We start from the raw sequence: 17,606 nt of genomic DNA on the forward strand, positions 1-17,606 counted from the left end.
GCATTTATGAAAATTTAAGGTTGCAATTGAATATTTCAAGTCTATTATATTTTGTGAATTTGGAGATGAGAACTCTTTTGTAGACATGGAAGGATCATATATATATGTATATACATATGATTTTGACTTTTCATGGGTAAAGCCCACATAATGCTATGTTTTCTGATGCAAACTACTTTGTGACCTGGTCTGCTGTACTCATTTTTGTATTTTATAACTTTGTGTGTCACACTAGGTTGCCTGTGGACTTTTGGTAGTAGTGAGATACATTTCCATTCTCATTTTTGTACTCACACTTCACAAATAACACTTAATTTGAAGCTTTACAATGGAAATTAAGGCGAGGACTGACATTCACATAATTTTCATTTGCCACCAATCACTGCCTAGGGTTAGAAAGCTAATATAATAAATATAAGGAGTTCAGAATTAGTACCACTGTCCACAAACATTTATGTTCCATCTACCATGAATCAAATATTGTAACACTGATACAAAGTTGTGTTATGTTACATATAGTCCTTTACTTAAAAAAATTGGAATGAAATAGGGTTTTGATTGCTTAACCAGGCATAGAGTATGCAGTAAAGCATACAATTTCAAAATAAGGGAGGTCAGAGAGGTCATTTTAAAGCCACCAGGAATAGCACTAACCCTCCCCTTCACACACACACACACACACACACACACACACACACATGCACACACACACACACATATAAAAATTTTAAATGGTATTAGGAACCTGGCATCTGTGTGATAATCAAAACCTGTTCTCCACTGTGCATTCCTAACGCCAGTGTAAGAAGTGAACCAAAATAACAAAACAAAACAAAACAAAAACCCTGTTTTTGCTGGGCCAGTATGTAGGGGGAAGATAGGAAAGGTTGCATTTAAGAGAGAGAAGGAGAGAAGAGGAGGGGAGGAGAGGGGAGAGAGAGAGAGACAGAGAGGGAGGAGGGAAAAGAGGAAGAGAGAGAAAGACACAGGAGATGGAAGAGAGAAAAAGGGAAGGGAGGGACAAAAGACCCAGAGAAGTTGTCTGCCGGTCCCACCTCTGGCTTTGAGAGGCTCCAGGCTCCAGAGTCCAGCAGGCATCCCAGACACTCTTCCCCCACAGGCTCCGCCCTCGGCCACGCCCCCGCCCGATTGGCCACGCCCCCGCCGTTGCTATTTCTTTAAGTGACAGCCGAGCCCCAGTGCCGGTGCGGGGCTTGACGTCAGAGCCTCCTGCCGGGCTGTGAGGAGTTAGCGCCGGCGTCCGCGCTCGCGGCTCGCAGCTCTCGGCTCGCGGGGCGCTCTTCCAAGCTGCCAGGGCGGCGCGTCTTCTCGGCTCGGGCTCCTCCTCGTGCCCTCCCCGCCCGCCGAGAGCCGCACGGCTCGGGAAGCCTCTCCCCAGCTCGTCTCCCCTCACGTTTCCCGGGCGACGTCCCAGAGGAGCGGCGGCTCCGGCGGAGCTGCTCTCCGGCACCCACCGCTCCACACACCGCTCCCACCCATCCCCGCGATGGAGCCCGGCCGCCGACGCCGCGGACGCCCGGAGCCCTGAACCGCGCCGCCCCGCCTGGAGGAACGCTCCGTGTCCGCCCGAGGGCGCGCGGTGGTCCCGGGACACGGGCAGCGGACCGCGGGGGGCTGCCGAGGACCGCGGGAGACGCAGGGTGGGGAGGGTTGCTCCGGGGAGCTCCGAGGGCGGCGACCCCGGCCGGGAGGGGCGGGACGATGGCTCTGAAGGACACGGGCAGCGGCGGCGGCGGCGGCACCATCCTGCCGATCAGCGACATGGTGTCGGCGTCCACCTCGCCCTGCGCGCCCGCCGCCGCCGCGGCCCCGGGGCCCCGCGCGCCCTCGCCGTTCCCCGAGGTGGTGGAGCTGAACGTGGGCGGCCAGGTGTACGTGACCAAGCACTCGACGCTGCTGAGCGTCCCGGACAGCACCCTGGCCAGCATGTTCTCGCCTTCCAGTCCCCGGGGTGGCGCGCGACGACGGGGCGAGTTACCCCGGGATAGCCGCGCGCGCTTCTTCATCGACCGGGACGGCTTCCTCTTCAGGTACGTGCTGGACTACCTGCGGGACAAGCAGCTCGCGCTGCCCGAACACTTCCCGGAGAAGGAACGACTCCTGCGCGAAGCCGAGTACTTCCAGCTCACCGATCTGGTGAAGCTGCTGTCGCCCAAGGTCACCAAGCAGAACTCGCTCAACGACGAGGGCTGCCAGAGCGACCTGGAGGACAACGTGTCGCAGGGTAGCAGCGACGCGCTGCTGCTGCGCGGGGCGGCGGCGGCGGCGGCGGTGGCGGCGGCGCCCTCGGGTCCCGGAGCGCACGGCGGTGGCGGCAGCGGTGGTGGTGGCGGCGGCGGCGGCGGCGCGTCGGACAAGCGCTCCGGCTTCCTCACCCTGGGCTACCGCGGTTCCTACACTACCGTGCGCGACAACCAGGCGGACGCCAAGTTCCGGCGCGTGGCGCGCATCATGGTGTGCGGGCGCATCGCCTTAGCCAAAGAAGTTTTTGGGGATACGCTCAACGAGAGCCGCGACCCCGACAGGCAGCCCGAGAAGTACACGTCCCGCTTCTACCTCAAGTTCACCTACTTGGAGCAGGCGTTCGATCGCCTGTCGGAGGCCGGCTTCCACATGGTGGCGTGTAACTCCTCCGGCATGGCCGCTTTCGTCCACCAGTACCGCGATGACAAGATCTGGAGCAGCTACACCGAGTACATCTTCTTCCGTAAGTTCCCAGGCGCTCCCGGCCTCTCCGGTTGCTAACCCCAAGTCCCTTTCACGCCCTTCCCCCAACTTCAGGCTGCAGCGCTGGCAGAGTTGTCCCCCCTCCCTCTCCCTGCTGGAAGAGACGCTTGTGCCAAGACTAGTTGACTTGGGGGGGGGGAGGGGGCGGTGGGAAACTTCTTGCTGACCTTGCAAGAGCAGTAGACCCAATTTACACCTTTGCCTCCGCTGATCTGCACCCCACCTCTGTTTGTCTGGAACTCAGTTGCAGGAAGTTCTCTTTCTTAACTTCATGATCTTCTCCCCGTGTCCTCAGCCAAGGGAGATCCCGGGATTAGTTCTGGTAGGGTTCCTCCAAAGGTGGGATGGCACATATGACATAACCTTGCATCAGTTGATCCTCAAGGGGCAACCTCGTTTGCTCAAGAGCTGTGATTGGAGAGCCCCTTCGGGAAAGGGGTAAGAAAGATTGTAACTCTAGGGGCAACACAGACTGTACGTGCAGAGTCCCTCACAGAGCTGGTGAGACAGTCTCTATCCACAGATAATGGCCACATTACACAGAAACAGTTCCCTTGGTTGTATAAAGGGGGGTGAGGGGTGTGGCATGTCTATGTGTTTCCTTTCAGAGTTCTTGGAGCATGAAAGGGAGATCGAATCTGCTTTCTTAACATGGATAAATGCCAAGTATTTTCTGAAAGGAGAGAAAGAGTTAGTGGGTTAGTTGGCCAGATGATGATAATGATGATGATGATGATGATGATGATGATGATGATGATGATGATGATGATTTGTAGTGAGTTTCAGGAGAGGGCTCTGTAGAGTTCAAAACTTCACCAGATGTCACAATCATAATTTGCACGTGTGTGTGTGTGTGTGTGTGTGTGTGTTGTGGACATCATTCTCGGATACAAGTATAAAATGGGGAGGGAAGAGGTTAGAAGGTGTTTTGCACAAATGAAAAATCAGTTGGGATGGCAGTAGGAGCACTGGCAACCTTTTCGTTTATCCCCTCCAGGAGCACTGGAAGGGATAAACGATAAAGGGTACTGTTTGGGAGAGTAGCATTAGGGGCTTATGTTGCAAATGTTTTCATTGTGCTAATTTCTTTTGGTAGTTCACTATAAAGAAACTGAATGGCTGGAGAAGTGGAGGAGACCTTTTTTCTTACATAGGTGCAAAGATGATAAAGTGGTGCAGTGAGTGTCCTTATAGTTTAATAACTGTAGATGGAGGTAACAGCCTCTATCTACAGTTAGATTGTGATTTTAAATAAGGATGAGTTTCCTGAGGAAACTATTTCTGCAGAGAAGCAAGGGAAGTGGTAATGTGATAGATAAAACCTTAAGTGTCTGCACTTTGTAGCCCAGGCAGGCCTGAAACTCTTGATCTTCTTGCCTCAGCCTCCCTAATGTTGGCATTGCAGACATGGATCACTATGCCTGGGCTCCTTGTCTTCCTGGTGTCAAAATGTTATTTCTTACCCAGCAAAAGATCAATGGCCAGATTAACATATAAGGGGAAGTCATATGTTATTGTTCATGCAAGACTGACATTTCTTCAATATATATTGAACACTTCGTTTTTGTTTTTTTGCCCAGTACCAGGGCTTGAATTCAGAACCTCTCCAGGCTTGCTCACTGCTTGCCTGCTCATCGGACTGGTGTTCTATCATGGGAGAGCCCCATCTCCAGTCTTGCATTTTTGTGTTAACTAGAGACAGAATCTTGAACTGTTTTTCTGAACTGGCTTTGCACATCAGTCGTACAGGTCTCAGCCTCCAGAGTAGCTATCATGACAGCCATAAGTCACCAGCATCCTACCTAATTTAACTTCTTTATGCTTTATTCTGTATTCATGAGACCCTTGGGGACATTTTGAAAAAGATTTTAAGTATTTTAGTCATTTTCATTAAGGACAAATGATTTGACAATCTTTCAGAGGATGATGGGAACTGAATTTACATCTTCAGTATTATACTTGCTAGATAAGTTGTAAAATGATGGGTGATTTACAGTTATGTTCCTTGAATTTTGCATCTCTTATGTGCATGTTGTCTTTTCTTTTCACTGGAAACTTGTGGACTTGAGAATGTTTATTACTTTGACTTTAGAAAGTATAGCTTGCCTGTAGAGTAGAAACAAGAATAGCACATAGAAGTTGGAAAGTACCAATTTTTCTAATGAGACAATTTGAGCTACATTTGAAACACAGGATCTGTTCTACTTCTGGAAATACAGATTAAGTTAAATTAAATCATTCATATTATGAATAACTATATTTAAAGTGCTTGTTTCCGTAGTGAGCTCTGGAATTCATTTATACCACTTCCAGAAATCTGTGGAAGTGATCACAGCCTTCTTTGTTGGTAAAAGGAAAGTATACTTTCAGATTAAGAATTGCTCTCTGAATGAGTAATCCAGTCATTGACCCAGGATATGTAGTTGTCATTTTTAGTTATGATGTCAAATTTATCAAGTATTAGTTGTGTGTAGGCATGTATAATATACATAAATATATACATATATTTATATGCATATTTATACGCTTGTACTGTATATACATACAAATATACATGTGCACTTGTATGTGTATACACATAAATATACATACTGTATTAGCACTTATAGCACTTATTTAATAGATATAATGTATTATACAGCTTATATCATTTTCAGAATTACTTTAAATGTAATATCTTTTAATACTTGGTGGATTAAAATACTTGTAAAATGTTTCTGTATTCTTCCAGTTTAGGTATTGCCAGAATAAAATTATTTTGTTTGACATAACTATTAATAAAAGATTATTGACGATGTTGCTAGAAGCAAAATTATTTTAAGACCTTGTACTTCCACTGCTGTTGTAAATGGAGAAAAATTTTTGTGTTTTTAATTTCCTTTATGATCCAGTTCCTTCAACAAATACTTATCTGTTGTGTAACATGTATTTATTCAGTGCTAAATACATGCATCAGGCATTTTTAACTCTTTTTAAATTTAATTACATGAAAACTTAGTAGCTTTGATGCTGTTCTCGAGACAACAGAATTGTAGTTATACACACAAGCCTCAATTTTAGCATCCATTACTACTTTTGAGTTTCTGTAATAGAAAGGAAGACAGTAACAAGAGGTTTCAGCCATTGGTTCAGTAATCTCAGGCACTGCAATTTGCCAATGTGAGGTTTTGTTTTACTTATTTACATCTTCTGTGTTATATAGTTTCTTCACTGTACATTGATAGTATTCACATTACCCATTTTATAGGATTTTTCAATAAAAGTAAAATTCATGTACAGTAGTCTGATCCATAAAGCAAGGTAACCAAAATGTGTTGTGATTTCACAACACATTTATATAGAATTATATAGAGTTCATTATTTTTGTTAATATTCAACTTTTACTTCTTTTTATTGAAATTAATGCTAATGTAGCTTTAAAATTAATTAGAAAATTTATCTTTCCAATAAAATAATAGCATACTAAACTTTCAGAAGTTTGGAATAACTAATGAAATAGCTAACTTGTCTCTTGAAATTTGAAATTTCCAGGCAAATCATTACATTTTCCAAACAAACTACACCGTTACTTTTTTTCTGGTTCAACTCCAAAGCAACCTCTTTCTGATTCACAGCCAAATAGTATTTTAGCAAGCCTCATTAGGATTTGAAAATTTGGCAATTTTCTGATTTTCTGATAAATGCCAAGCTGTATTCATATCCCCTTAAGTACTTGTATCCAAGTCATTGCGTTTTTAGCTGTATTCATATCTCCTTAAGTGCTTGTATCCAAGCCATTGCGTTTTTAAGCTTAAGGCTATATGCAGACTATTAAACATTAAATACCAGTTGTATTTGGCTATATGAGTAATTTTATCTATTCAATTTCTGACCTCATTAGTTATCAAGCTTCTCAGTGTACCACAGAATATAGCAGTATTACTACATTTCAGATTATTCTTCTAGTACTGAAGATAGATTGTCCTTTCTTGGAGAAAATGGGATAATTTATTGTGCTTTCTGTTTGGGGAAATATCTAGTAAGCATAATTGTAGTGGTGTTTAACAGAAAGATAAATAAAGGAAATATTTTGGTATGACATTGCATAGACAATAGATAATTATATGCTTAGAATGTAATGTGTAGGTCACTCATGGTTAAAGGTATCATTAAGTATTGTTTTCTTTATGTCTCTTGTAAACTTAAACTGAATTATTCCTCTCTTCTTTCTGGTACTTCAAGTTTTGAACTTATTGATTGAGCAGTGTATTTACAGGTACTCAGTTCAGGTAATGGAATGAGAGGAAAATGCCAAAACTGCTCAACAAGTTTGAAACTGTGATGTAATGTTGGCTGATACATGAGTCATTGGACTTATATGTCTGGCAGGTGCACTCCTTAAATGTATCTTCTTCATACTGTTGTTACATTAACTCATCTCCCTCATTGCCGTAGCTTTATGTGGGTCAACATTTATGCAAATAGCTAGGCAGAAAGCATATGATTGAAAACTTTTTTTGGCAAGATTTACTCTCTTTCATAATTTAAAATACTGGAAAATCAACATTTAATATGTTATGAATTTAAGAATATTCTTAATATATGCTCTTTAAGAAAAAAGGACATTAGTATGTAGTTAATATCTCATCCTTTACCATTAATTATTGCCAGACATGAATTAAAATGTGAAATATATTTTATAGTGAAATTTAAAACATTAACTTATAGGTCATTTTTTGAAAATAATAATATCTTATATTTCAAAATGGCTGAGTGAACTTGAACGTTCAAAAAATGTAACTTTTTTAAAATTAAAAAACTTTTTGGATAAAAATATAGTATGGTCAATTTTAGGACTTTTACAAAAGAAGAGATGCTAAATTGTAAATTCATGCTTTTTCAACACATATAGCTTTTAATATACATGTAATGAACTTGTAAAAGTTGTGTACTGTTTTGCTTTGTTTTATATATTTAATAGATTAACAAATTAATGGCATGATCTAGGTAGCATATAATGTAGACCCTTCTCAATGTACAATATTATAAATATTGATATTTATTTTCCCTGAAACCTTAGGATAAAGTTAACTCTTTAAAAATATAGACTCTATAATAAATACAGTATTTGCTGCATACCCAATTTTGTGATGGGTATGTTATATATATATATATATATTTATTTCTCAAAGCATTCCTTGAGCTTGACATTAGTTATTTGATACTGTAGTTAGAATACTATGATTTGACGAGGTTAAATCGAATACTATGGTATAATACAGAACTGGGATTTCAGCAGTTCTATCTTCTTATGAATCCTCCACTCAAGACATTTAAAAATAATGCTTCTTTCATCCAACCCATTAAAAAATCTCTATTTCAATGTCTATTGAATTCTTAGTACTTACATCTGCAAGTGCAGAAGAATGGTGTGAATTGTTAATGAATAAAGCTACTTAAAAAATTTGCAGAATTTCCATATTTGCCAAAACAGTTCTTTTATTTATTAAATCTACCACGTACATCATAACGGTTCTTAAAATTGAATTGAATCAACTACACAACTCCCACTACATTTTATTTTCTGAGGGTGGGGAGTGAAAGAGAAGGAGGGAGAATCAGTAGTACCTATACACTTGATAAATCAGTAATGGTCATAGGTAAATTGAATTAGATTTAAACAGTGCTAGCACAGTAAATTTATTGTAAATTTTGTATAGATAACACATTTTGTATATTGCTTTCACAGAAGGTAGCAAAACATAGTCTTTTTCATATATTTTATTGTAATTAATAGAAGGGTTACATTATATTCACCAGATAGAAGGTGCATTACTTCACAAACATTGATACCCATTCTTATGTCTTGGTCCCCATTTCCCTTCCCCACCGCCACCCCTCAACTTGTTTTCCTCCCTTCCCTATCCTATTTCAAATAACAAAATACCCATGTATATATAGTATATGAGATAACAAGGTAAAATACTGTAACAATATGAGATAACCAAGGGACATCAAAAGAGATGAGAGATAACATAGTACATTAAGGACAGCAATCACTCATTATATGGCTTTTGTTTCTATATCCTGGAGGTCATTTCATTTAGCATCATAATATACAGCCTTATGTATCCAGGTTTTGCTCTATTGTAAATCTCTGCTAGGAGAGCCTAAGTTTTCTACTGATTATGACAAATGAGGGAAACCATTGAGCCTATATTCTTTGACTCTGGCTTACTTCACTTAATATGATTTTTTCTAAGTCTTTCCCTTTCCTTACAAATGGGGCAATGTCTTTCTTTCTGACAGCAGCATAGAATTCCATTGTGCATAAATACCACAACTTGTTGATCCACTCATCAACTGAGGGGCATCTGGGTTGGTTCCATATCTTTGTTATGATAAATAGTGCTGCAATGAACATTGTTGTGCTGGTGGATTTAGTATGTCCTTGTTTCTGGACAATTGGGTAAATGCCAAGTAGTGGAATTGCTGGGTCATAGGGGAGCTCTATGTTTAGTCTTTTGAGGAACTGCCATACTGCATTCCATAGTGGTTGAACAAGTTTGCACTTCCACCAACAGTGTAGTAGTGATCCCTCCTGGCCACATCCCCCCCAGCATCTGTTGTTATTAGATTTATTGATCATGGCCATTCTAACTGGAGTGAGGTAGAATCTTAGAGTTATTTTGATTTGCATTTCTTTTATGGCCAGAGATGGTGAGCATTTCTTCATATGTCTATAGGCCATTTTATTTCTACAGAGAATATTCTCTTTAAGTCTTTGGCCATCTTTTAATGGGATGGTTGTTTCCTTGGAGATTAGTTTTGGAGTGATTCGATTTTTTCAGTTGTTGATATATTTTAGATATGAGGCCTTTGTCCATTGTATGGTTAATGAAGATCTTCTCCCACTCTGTAGGCCTTCCAGTTAGTTTGCTAGCTATGTCCATTGCCATACAGGAACTGCAGCTTAATGCAATCCCACTTATCCAGACTTTCTTTGATGTGTTGTGTTTCTGGGTCCTTATTAAGAAATTTTCGACCTGTGCCAAGGAAACCCAGTGTATCTCCTATTCCTTTTTGTAAAGTTTTCATTGTATCTGCTTTTACCTCGAGGTCTTTGATCCATTTGGAGTTAATCCTGGTGGAAGGTGACAAAGAAGGATCCAATTTTAGTTGTCTGCAAGTGCTTAACCAGTTCTGCCAATCACACTTGTTGATGAGGCTATCTTTTTTCCATTCTATGTTTTTGGCTTCCTTGTCAAAGATTAGGTGGCCATAGGTGTGTGAGTTAATATCTGAATCCTCAGTTTTATTTCATTTGGTCTTCAGGCCTGTTCTTGTGCCAGTACCAAGCTGGTTTGGTCATGATAGCTCTGTAATAGAGTCTAAAGTTTGGTATTGAAATTCCTCCTGTGCTGTTCTTTCTGTAAGAATTATTTTTGCTATATGGGGTCTTTTATTATTCCATATGAAATTTTGGATTGCTTCTTCTATTTCTTTAAAGAATGACATTGGGATATTGATGGGTATTCCACTGAATTTGTAGATAGCCCTTGGCAAAATTGCCATTTTCATGATGTTAATTCTTCCAATCCAGGAGCATGGGAGGTTTTTCCATTTCCTCAGTTCTCCTTTAATTTCCTTTTTCAGGGTTTTAAAGTTTTTATCAAAAAAGATCCTTTACATTCTTAGTTAAGTTAATTCCTAGGTACTTTATTTTCTTTGAGGCTATTGCAAAAGGCGTTGCTTTCCTGATTGTTGCCTCATTCCTCTCGTTGGCATATAGGAAGGCAAGTATGTTTTATTTTTATTTAAGTTGTTGTACAAAGAGTTTGGGTTTAACAAAGCAGTTTATGAGTACAGTGTATCTTGGCCAAATACCTCTATGTTAGTTGAAATCAATTTTGTTAAGTGTACATATAGTCTACATGTAGTTTGTCTTTCTATTTTAAATATGGGTTCATTTAAAGTTAAATTATATCTTTGAAATTCTAAGGTTGAGGAAAAAAACAAAAAATCCTACTTGATATTTTGACTGACTTTCAATATAGTTTTAACGTTGTAAAACTTTGTGGATGTGTATGTGAAGAATTTTAGGTGCTTGGAAATCATGGTCTAGATTGCCTTTAACTCTGTATTTAATTGCATATATTATTGGTTTGTTTGTTTATTTCAGTAGTGGGGTTGGTAGTCAGAACCCTGAGATCCACAGGCCCACTTGATAGGTACATATTCTCCCACTTGAGCCATGCCTCCATATGTAATTACAGATATCATTCCAAGCGCTCATTTAAATGAACTGCAGGCTATTTTGTTACTTTTAGCATCTAGAAGTTCGCAATTATGTTGGTCATGTCATTAATCCTTCTTTCAGGATTGAGAGGGGTTGCAAGGACTTACTGAATGCCATTAAAAAAAGCTGTATATATCAGAGTAGTCACTATAGCAAGTAAGTTACCTACTTTGTAAGTTTAAATGCTGTCAGGAAGCTTCTGCTGCTGACCTAAATATAGTGGCCAGTGACTGTATGTCATGCACATCTTATTGTAGTTTTGTTTGCCTTTAAAACAAATAATTTTCATTTTTGTCCTTTTCCTTTCTTTCTCCTTTCCCTTTTCTTTTATTGTTGAGGTGATGTCCAGAGGGGTTGTAGTTATATTCATCGATAGTGGGTACATTAAATTTTTTGAACATTGTTACTCCTTCCCATCTTTTTCTCCCACTTTCCCTCCCCTGTCCCCTCACACTCATCTTGTTTTTTCCCCTTTACCTTCCCTTTTTCAAATGAACAAATAAATGTATATACAATATACCAGGTACCACATTCAGATACAGTAACAACATGAAATAAACCATAAGGGGAAAAGAAATAGCTTTACATAGTACATTAAGAAGAACAATCACTAAGATAAACCTCTTGTTTCTATATTCTGGAGTTCATTTCCCTTGTCTCATCCTACATGGCCATATGTACATAGTTTCTAAGCTATTGTGATCCTCTGCTAGGAGAATCTTAGATGTGTACTAGTTATTACAACATGGAGCCTGTGTTTCTTTGGGTCTGGCTTAATTCATTTAATATGATTTTTTCCAAGTCTTTCCATTTCCTACAAACTAGCCAAAGTCATTCCTTCTGATGGCAGCGTAGAACTCCATGGTGTATATATACCACATCCTTATGATCCAATCATCCACTGTGGGGCATCTGGGTTGATTCTATACCTTAGTTATGTGCAGATATTGGGACTTGAACTCAGGACTTCACATAGTTGCTTAGATTTTTTTTTTCAAGAGGCTGGTGCTCTCCCATGGCTCCACTTCAATGTATTTTATTTTATTTTATTTTACTTTGCCAGTTTTGGGGCTTGACCTGAGGGCCTGAGCACTGTCCTTGGACTTTTCTCTAGGCTAGTGTTCTGCCACTTGAGTCACAGCACCACCTCCAGCTTTTTTCTACCTACGTGGTACCGGGGAATCGAACCCAGGTCTTTGTGCATGCTAGACAAATACTCTACCACTAGGCCATACTCCCGGCCCCCAATCTTTTTTTTTCTGATTAATTGGAGATAAGATTTTTTTTCTTATCAGAAAAACCCACTTTGGCTGTTTTTGAACAACTGTCTTGAAATCTCAGTATCTCAATAGCTATGACTACTGTTATGTGCCAGTGTAGGCTTTATACTATATGGCTATTTCTCATCATTTTAAATTGAGCTAGTTTTATGACTTCTGATACAAGTAGAATAAAAATTTCAGTTTCTATTTTTTGAATAGAAATAGTGACAGAATCTATTGGTTCTTAAAGCAAATCCTTAAAGAAACATGACTGATTTACTATTCCTCCCTCCCCATACTTGTCATTTCGTTCTTTGTTCTTTGCTCTGGCTGAGCATACTTTTTTATATTGGTGCTCTTGTACTTGAGTCCTATCTACAGGTGGCTTTTTGCTCTTTATTTTTGGAGATAGAGCATTGTAGACTTTTGTTCTCAAATGATTTTTAGTTACAACCCACTATGTATAGCTTCCTGAATAGCTAGGATTACAGGAGTGAGCCATGGCAACTAGCAAGCACATTAATTAATTAATTAAAATTGACAGTAACAGAGCTTGAACCGTGTAGTTCAAGGACTTACTGTTTGCTTGGCATGCTTTACTAGGCTGATGCTCTGCCATTTGAGCCATGCTTGAAGCCCTGATTGCTTTAATCAGATTTCTTGATAACTTCTGTTTCTGGCTTTTTAATTTAATATACTTCTTGAAGGAATGTGAAGGAAACAGTGTATTTACCATATAGATTTATTAAAAAGACCTAATGAAATAATCCATTTAAAACTCTGAGTAATACTAGGCATAAATTAAATGCTCAATTAGTATTGCTGTTAAGAATGATTAATTAAGATTCTTAAACTACATAACCAATATCCTTTTCTAAACTGGTAATTGTTACTAACATTTCTTTTGCATTGCAAGGAAATACAAGGCAATGCCTGTTTAAAACATTCTAAAAAGGTGATGCTTATCATTAACAAACTCCATTACTGACCTGTTAAATATACTGTAGTTTGCAGCATATTAACAACTTTATCTTCAACATTCTTTACTGCTCAGAGAAAAAGCATTTTTTGCAGGTACAGTGATTGTTCTGGTCATATTGATATAATTAGCGAAAATACATGTATTCAGTGGCAATTATATTAGGCTGTGGGATATATTTGGGCAAATGACCTCTTAATCATTTTTATTCGTATTCCACAGAGAGCTTTTCTCTTGGATTTGAGTAGTTTAATCAAGAGAAGAAATCATCCTATAGCCACAAAGCTTCTAAATAAAATGTCTGAGAATTTGGGCATTTGGCCAAAATTTCTGGCTGTGTTTTAAGTTTAAATACATTTTTAGGGAAATAGTTGTCAATTAAATTGGTTCCTTTTATAAAACTATCTGGATACATTTTAAATGTAGTTTTCTGCTGAAAAGAAAGCAGGGGAATGCTGGCAGTCACTGAGAGGAAATACTCCAATATTCTATCTTCTTTCTTCTGTCTTGTGAAGGTTGTAGCCGGTACTTTTCTTTGCAGGTAGAGGATAGGGACTCAGACATATAATTCTAAAATGACTTCTATTTTGAATAGAAAAGTTTCTTCCATGGCAATCCTGTAATGAATGGTGGGAGGAGCAGGTTATGGTGGTTTTAAGGTAGTATCATCTGTGCTTTATGGAATAAGTCCTTCTAATGATGATCCTGATTTAGAAGAGCGAGTACTTGGTAATTCTAGTCTTTGGATTGTGGGCTTAGCCTTCCTTAGTATGTTGATATACTTTAATTTGTGTCACTTTACTTTTCTATGCTTTGCACTTGGAAAAATAGCAGAAATTGATCTTACCTCCATGGAATGCCATAATTTTTATGTATGTGTATACTCGATTATTCAATTAGTCAGTGTTGAATTAGAGTATTTCTTCTTCCTCAATGTAGCAGATTCTCATTTTTTAGAGGGAATGAATTGAGTATATTGTTAATCACAGAACGTTTCCTGAGGGTGAAACATTTCATGCTCTCTTTCATTTAATGATATCATAAGAGACATCAGAAGTCCAAGTTGGATTAATTTGAAACTGCTGTATAATATCCCTTATTTATCCTATCTATATTTACATTTATTTGTACATTCACTAACCAATGTATTTTTTACCTAAAAGTCTGTTGGATGCTGAAGTCATGGTAATACACAATAATGAACAGTTTTTCTACATTTCATGAGCAAGATTGTGACATATAGTTTGGCAGATTGTGTCCCTTGCTTGTCTTTAGACTGAACATTAGGTGAATATATGCAACTTACAAATTACAGGGTCTTCTGCAAAGTTTCTGTTCATGGCAAAGATTGATTATATCACTTAATCATTTCTGAGTACAGAGATTATATATTTTATTACCAGAGATTATATATTTTATTAATTAATGACTATAAGAGTATAGGCACTATTTGTGGTGAGGGATAGGACTAGGTATGTGTATATGTTTAGCATTTATCTAGATATTTATATATATACTATATCTAGATATATTTCTTTGTATATATTATATAGTGGCTATATCTATATGGAGATATATGGAATATATGAATACATGTTGATATTGATGTATTATCATATGTATAATATATATATGATAGTATATGTTATCATTTTGTGTAAATGATAGATATATATACACACATAATGATATAAAATGGGAGGAGTATTCCCTCTTCATTTTTGGATATTGGCATTTCAACTGTGTGATAATAGATAGCTGTTATTTAAAGCATTTAATTTGATGTACTTCGGTAGAGCAGCCTTAACACATTACAATGGGCATTTTGTATTCTTCATCTTAAAAATATCTGGAGAAACCTGTAAAGGTAATAGGATTCAAATTCCATGTGTGTTTCAACACACATGGACAACAGAATCTACCATAGTTAACAAGCTTCAAATAATTTATTAAGGGAAATAAATTCCTATGGGCTGGTTGGGAAGACTGAGCATCCAGGAATGAATCTGAAATGCATAATATGGTAAGGCTGCCAAGCATGATGCTACCCTGTAAGGATCTGGCAATTCAAAATAAGAAACTGCAGGGGTTGGCCACTCCACCTGTGCAGAGTCTCAGCCAGACAAAATACAAGCCACAGCACATTTTCTGCTCCCCACTTCCTCCTATTAAGAATCCAGTCACCTCACTAGCATATTGATAAAACTCTTTTATATAAATAACTATTTTCTAGCATTCTCCTAAAGGCAAAACCTGTAAGCCTGATCCGCTTACTCCTACCTTTGAGCCATGAACAGGGTTACAATTTTACAAGGTCTGAATTAGTCCTGTTGAATGATCATTGGTGAATTGTTTTAATATATGTCACTTGCTTAAAATGCATTTCAAAAGCAGCATCAAATAAGAACAGGATAACGAGAACTTTTGTTCTGAGAAGGAGAGAATGGAATTCTGCTATGTAGACAATAGAAATAAATACGTTTACTAGCAGTAAGAATGAATGCCTTGTTAGACCTGTGTCAACCTCTGATTCTTCCAGTGAGTAACCTCCGCCCCGTCTACTGTCCTTTGAAGTCTCTTACTTTACGAAAAGTCTTCCCCACCACATGTCCTCCACAGCCACCCACCTCTGGGGTACATTGGGTAGATGTCCCAGCTTGCATGAGCATGGATGTCACAGCTCATTACTGTTTTTGTAGGCCAGGGGCTGATGAGTTGCTTTAAGGGATAAACAGCCCAGGCTGTATAGGACTAGTGCTGTAATTTTTTCAGCTTGGAAATTAATTCCTGCAAAATGTCTGTATGCTTCTGGTCATTTTCATGAGTGAATTAACCAAGTCTTGTGTTAGTAATTTTTAGAGGCAAAGACTATTTTTATAGCTTCTGTGAATCACTTATTTCCTTCTCTCTTAATTTAATGGCCTAGGAGGAAGATGCCAGCTTTGTCAGCAGGGCAGTGGCCTTTGTGTGAAAGATTATCCGTCACAGATACTGCTAAGACTGCAGTTTTATAGTTGCTACTTAGATTTTGTTGTCGTGACTGCTTAAAAAAAATTATACATGCAGTGAGAAGTACTGTACCTATTACCTAGAGAATGTAACTGTAACCCCTTTATACATTACCCTGACAAAAAAAAAAACAGAAAAGAGACAGGATGTTTCAAAAATCTTCTACCTACTCACCTCCTAGACCTAACAATTTAAAAAAATATATTTATTTTTTGTTGATTTTTTTTTCCTGATGAACTTTAAGGAAATAGAAAATATTATGTTATCCCTCCTCTACATTTTTTAATATTTCAAACAAGGAAGATTTAAAAAATATGACTTCATTTTCAGCTCCAGCAAGATCAATTTTTTGACAGTTACATGTATAGCCTATAATATTTCCAAGATTATTTAAAATTATTTTATAGCTGGTTATTTTTAAAGCAGTATTAGAATGTTTGTGTCCTTTCCATCTCTCTTCTCTCTCTGTCTCTGTCTCTCTCTCTTTCATTCATTTTGCAGAACTATGTGTAGGTGATTGATGTATTGAGCTTTGCATAGTGAATAGTTCCATTTTGAATGATATGTAGATTAGTAGCAAAAGAAGAGTGATGTCAGTCTGATCTCTCCATTAAAAGTTTCATTGAGTACAATTGCCCAATTCAAGTTCAATTAAGGGGTTAACTGCAAAATTGTGATTTTTCTAATCTTTATCATGTTTGTACATTTGTTAGTTGTAGTTTTAAAATGAGGAGTTTTCTTGGAAGAGCTACATGACATACACTGCATAGAGGAAAGGCAGGCAGATGATAATTGTTTGTTATTTATTTTCATTTCTCATGGCAGAGGCCCACTGATCACATCCAGAATTCAATCTCAATGAAATCAGGAATCTAATTTTCAACCATCTAGCCTGTTCATGCTTCTATTCAGCCAGCCACCCTATTATTGCATACACCCTGCAACTTGTTTGAGTCTCATCAAATTTCTGCAAAGGCAACCTTGCATAAGTCCTCTCTGGTATTTCTTTATGTGGTAATGTGTGAATAGTGGGAATGAGACTGGTAATTTTATTTCATTATTATGAATATATTTTATTTGTATGTCATCAATGAGAAACAAGTGTATGAAGTAGTATTTCAATTTCTATTACCATAAATGCTTGAGGAATACTTATATGGGGTGCATATAATTTCAAAATAGGCATAAAGAGCCAAGAATAAACCAGTGTCTACTAAATTGCTAGCAATGACAATACAGAGGAAGAAGGAAGTAATTGTCTGAACTGGAGAGTTCAGAAAAGCGGCAAGAAAAATAAGTATTGACAAAACTGTGTCTGTGTGAGAGTTTT

The 17,606-nt window shown here is 38.5% G+C and overlaps 1 protein-coding gene across 1 annotated transcript in view; it reads left to right on the plus strand.

The window, feature by feature from the left end:
• The first annotated feature begins 1,686 nt into the window (after positions 1–1,686).
• Positions 1,687–17,606, plus strand: part of Kctd8 (potassium channel tetramerization domain containing 8) — a 187,030-nt gene continuing 171,110 nt past the window's right edge. The window contains exon 1 of the mRNA XM_090343654.1: positions 1,687–2,728. Within this exon, the coding sequence (XP_090199780.1) occupies positions 1,723–2,728 (1,006 nt within the window). The 5' untranslated portion in view covers positions 1,687–1,722. The remainder of the gene's footprint in view (positions 2,729–17,606) is intronic.

This window comes from Megascapheus bottae, chromosome 13, assembly GCF_031878675.1.
Source record: "Megascapheus bottae isolate mThoBot1 chromosome 13, mThoBot2.hap1, whole genome shotgun sequence".
Taxonomy (NCBI): Eukaryota; Metazoa; Chordata; class Mammalia; order Rodentia; family Geomyidae; genus Megascapheus; species Megascapheus bottae.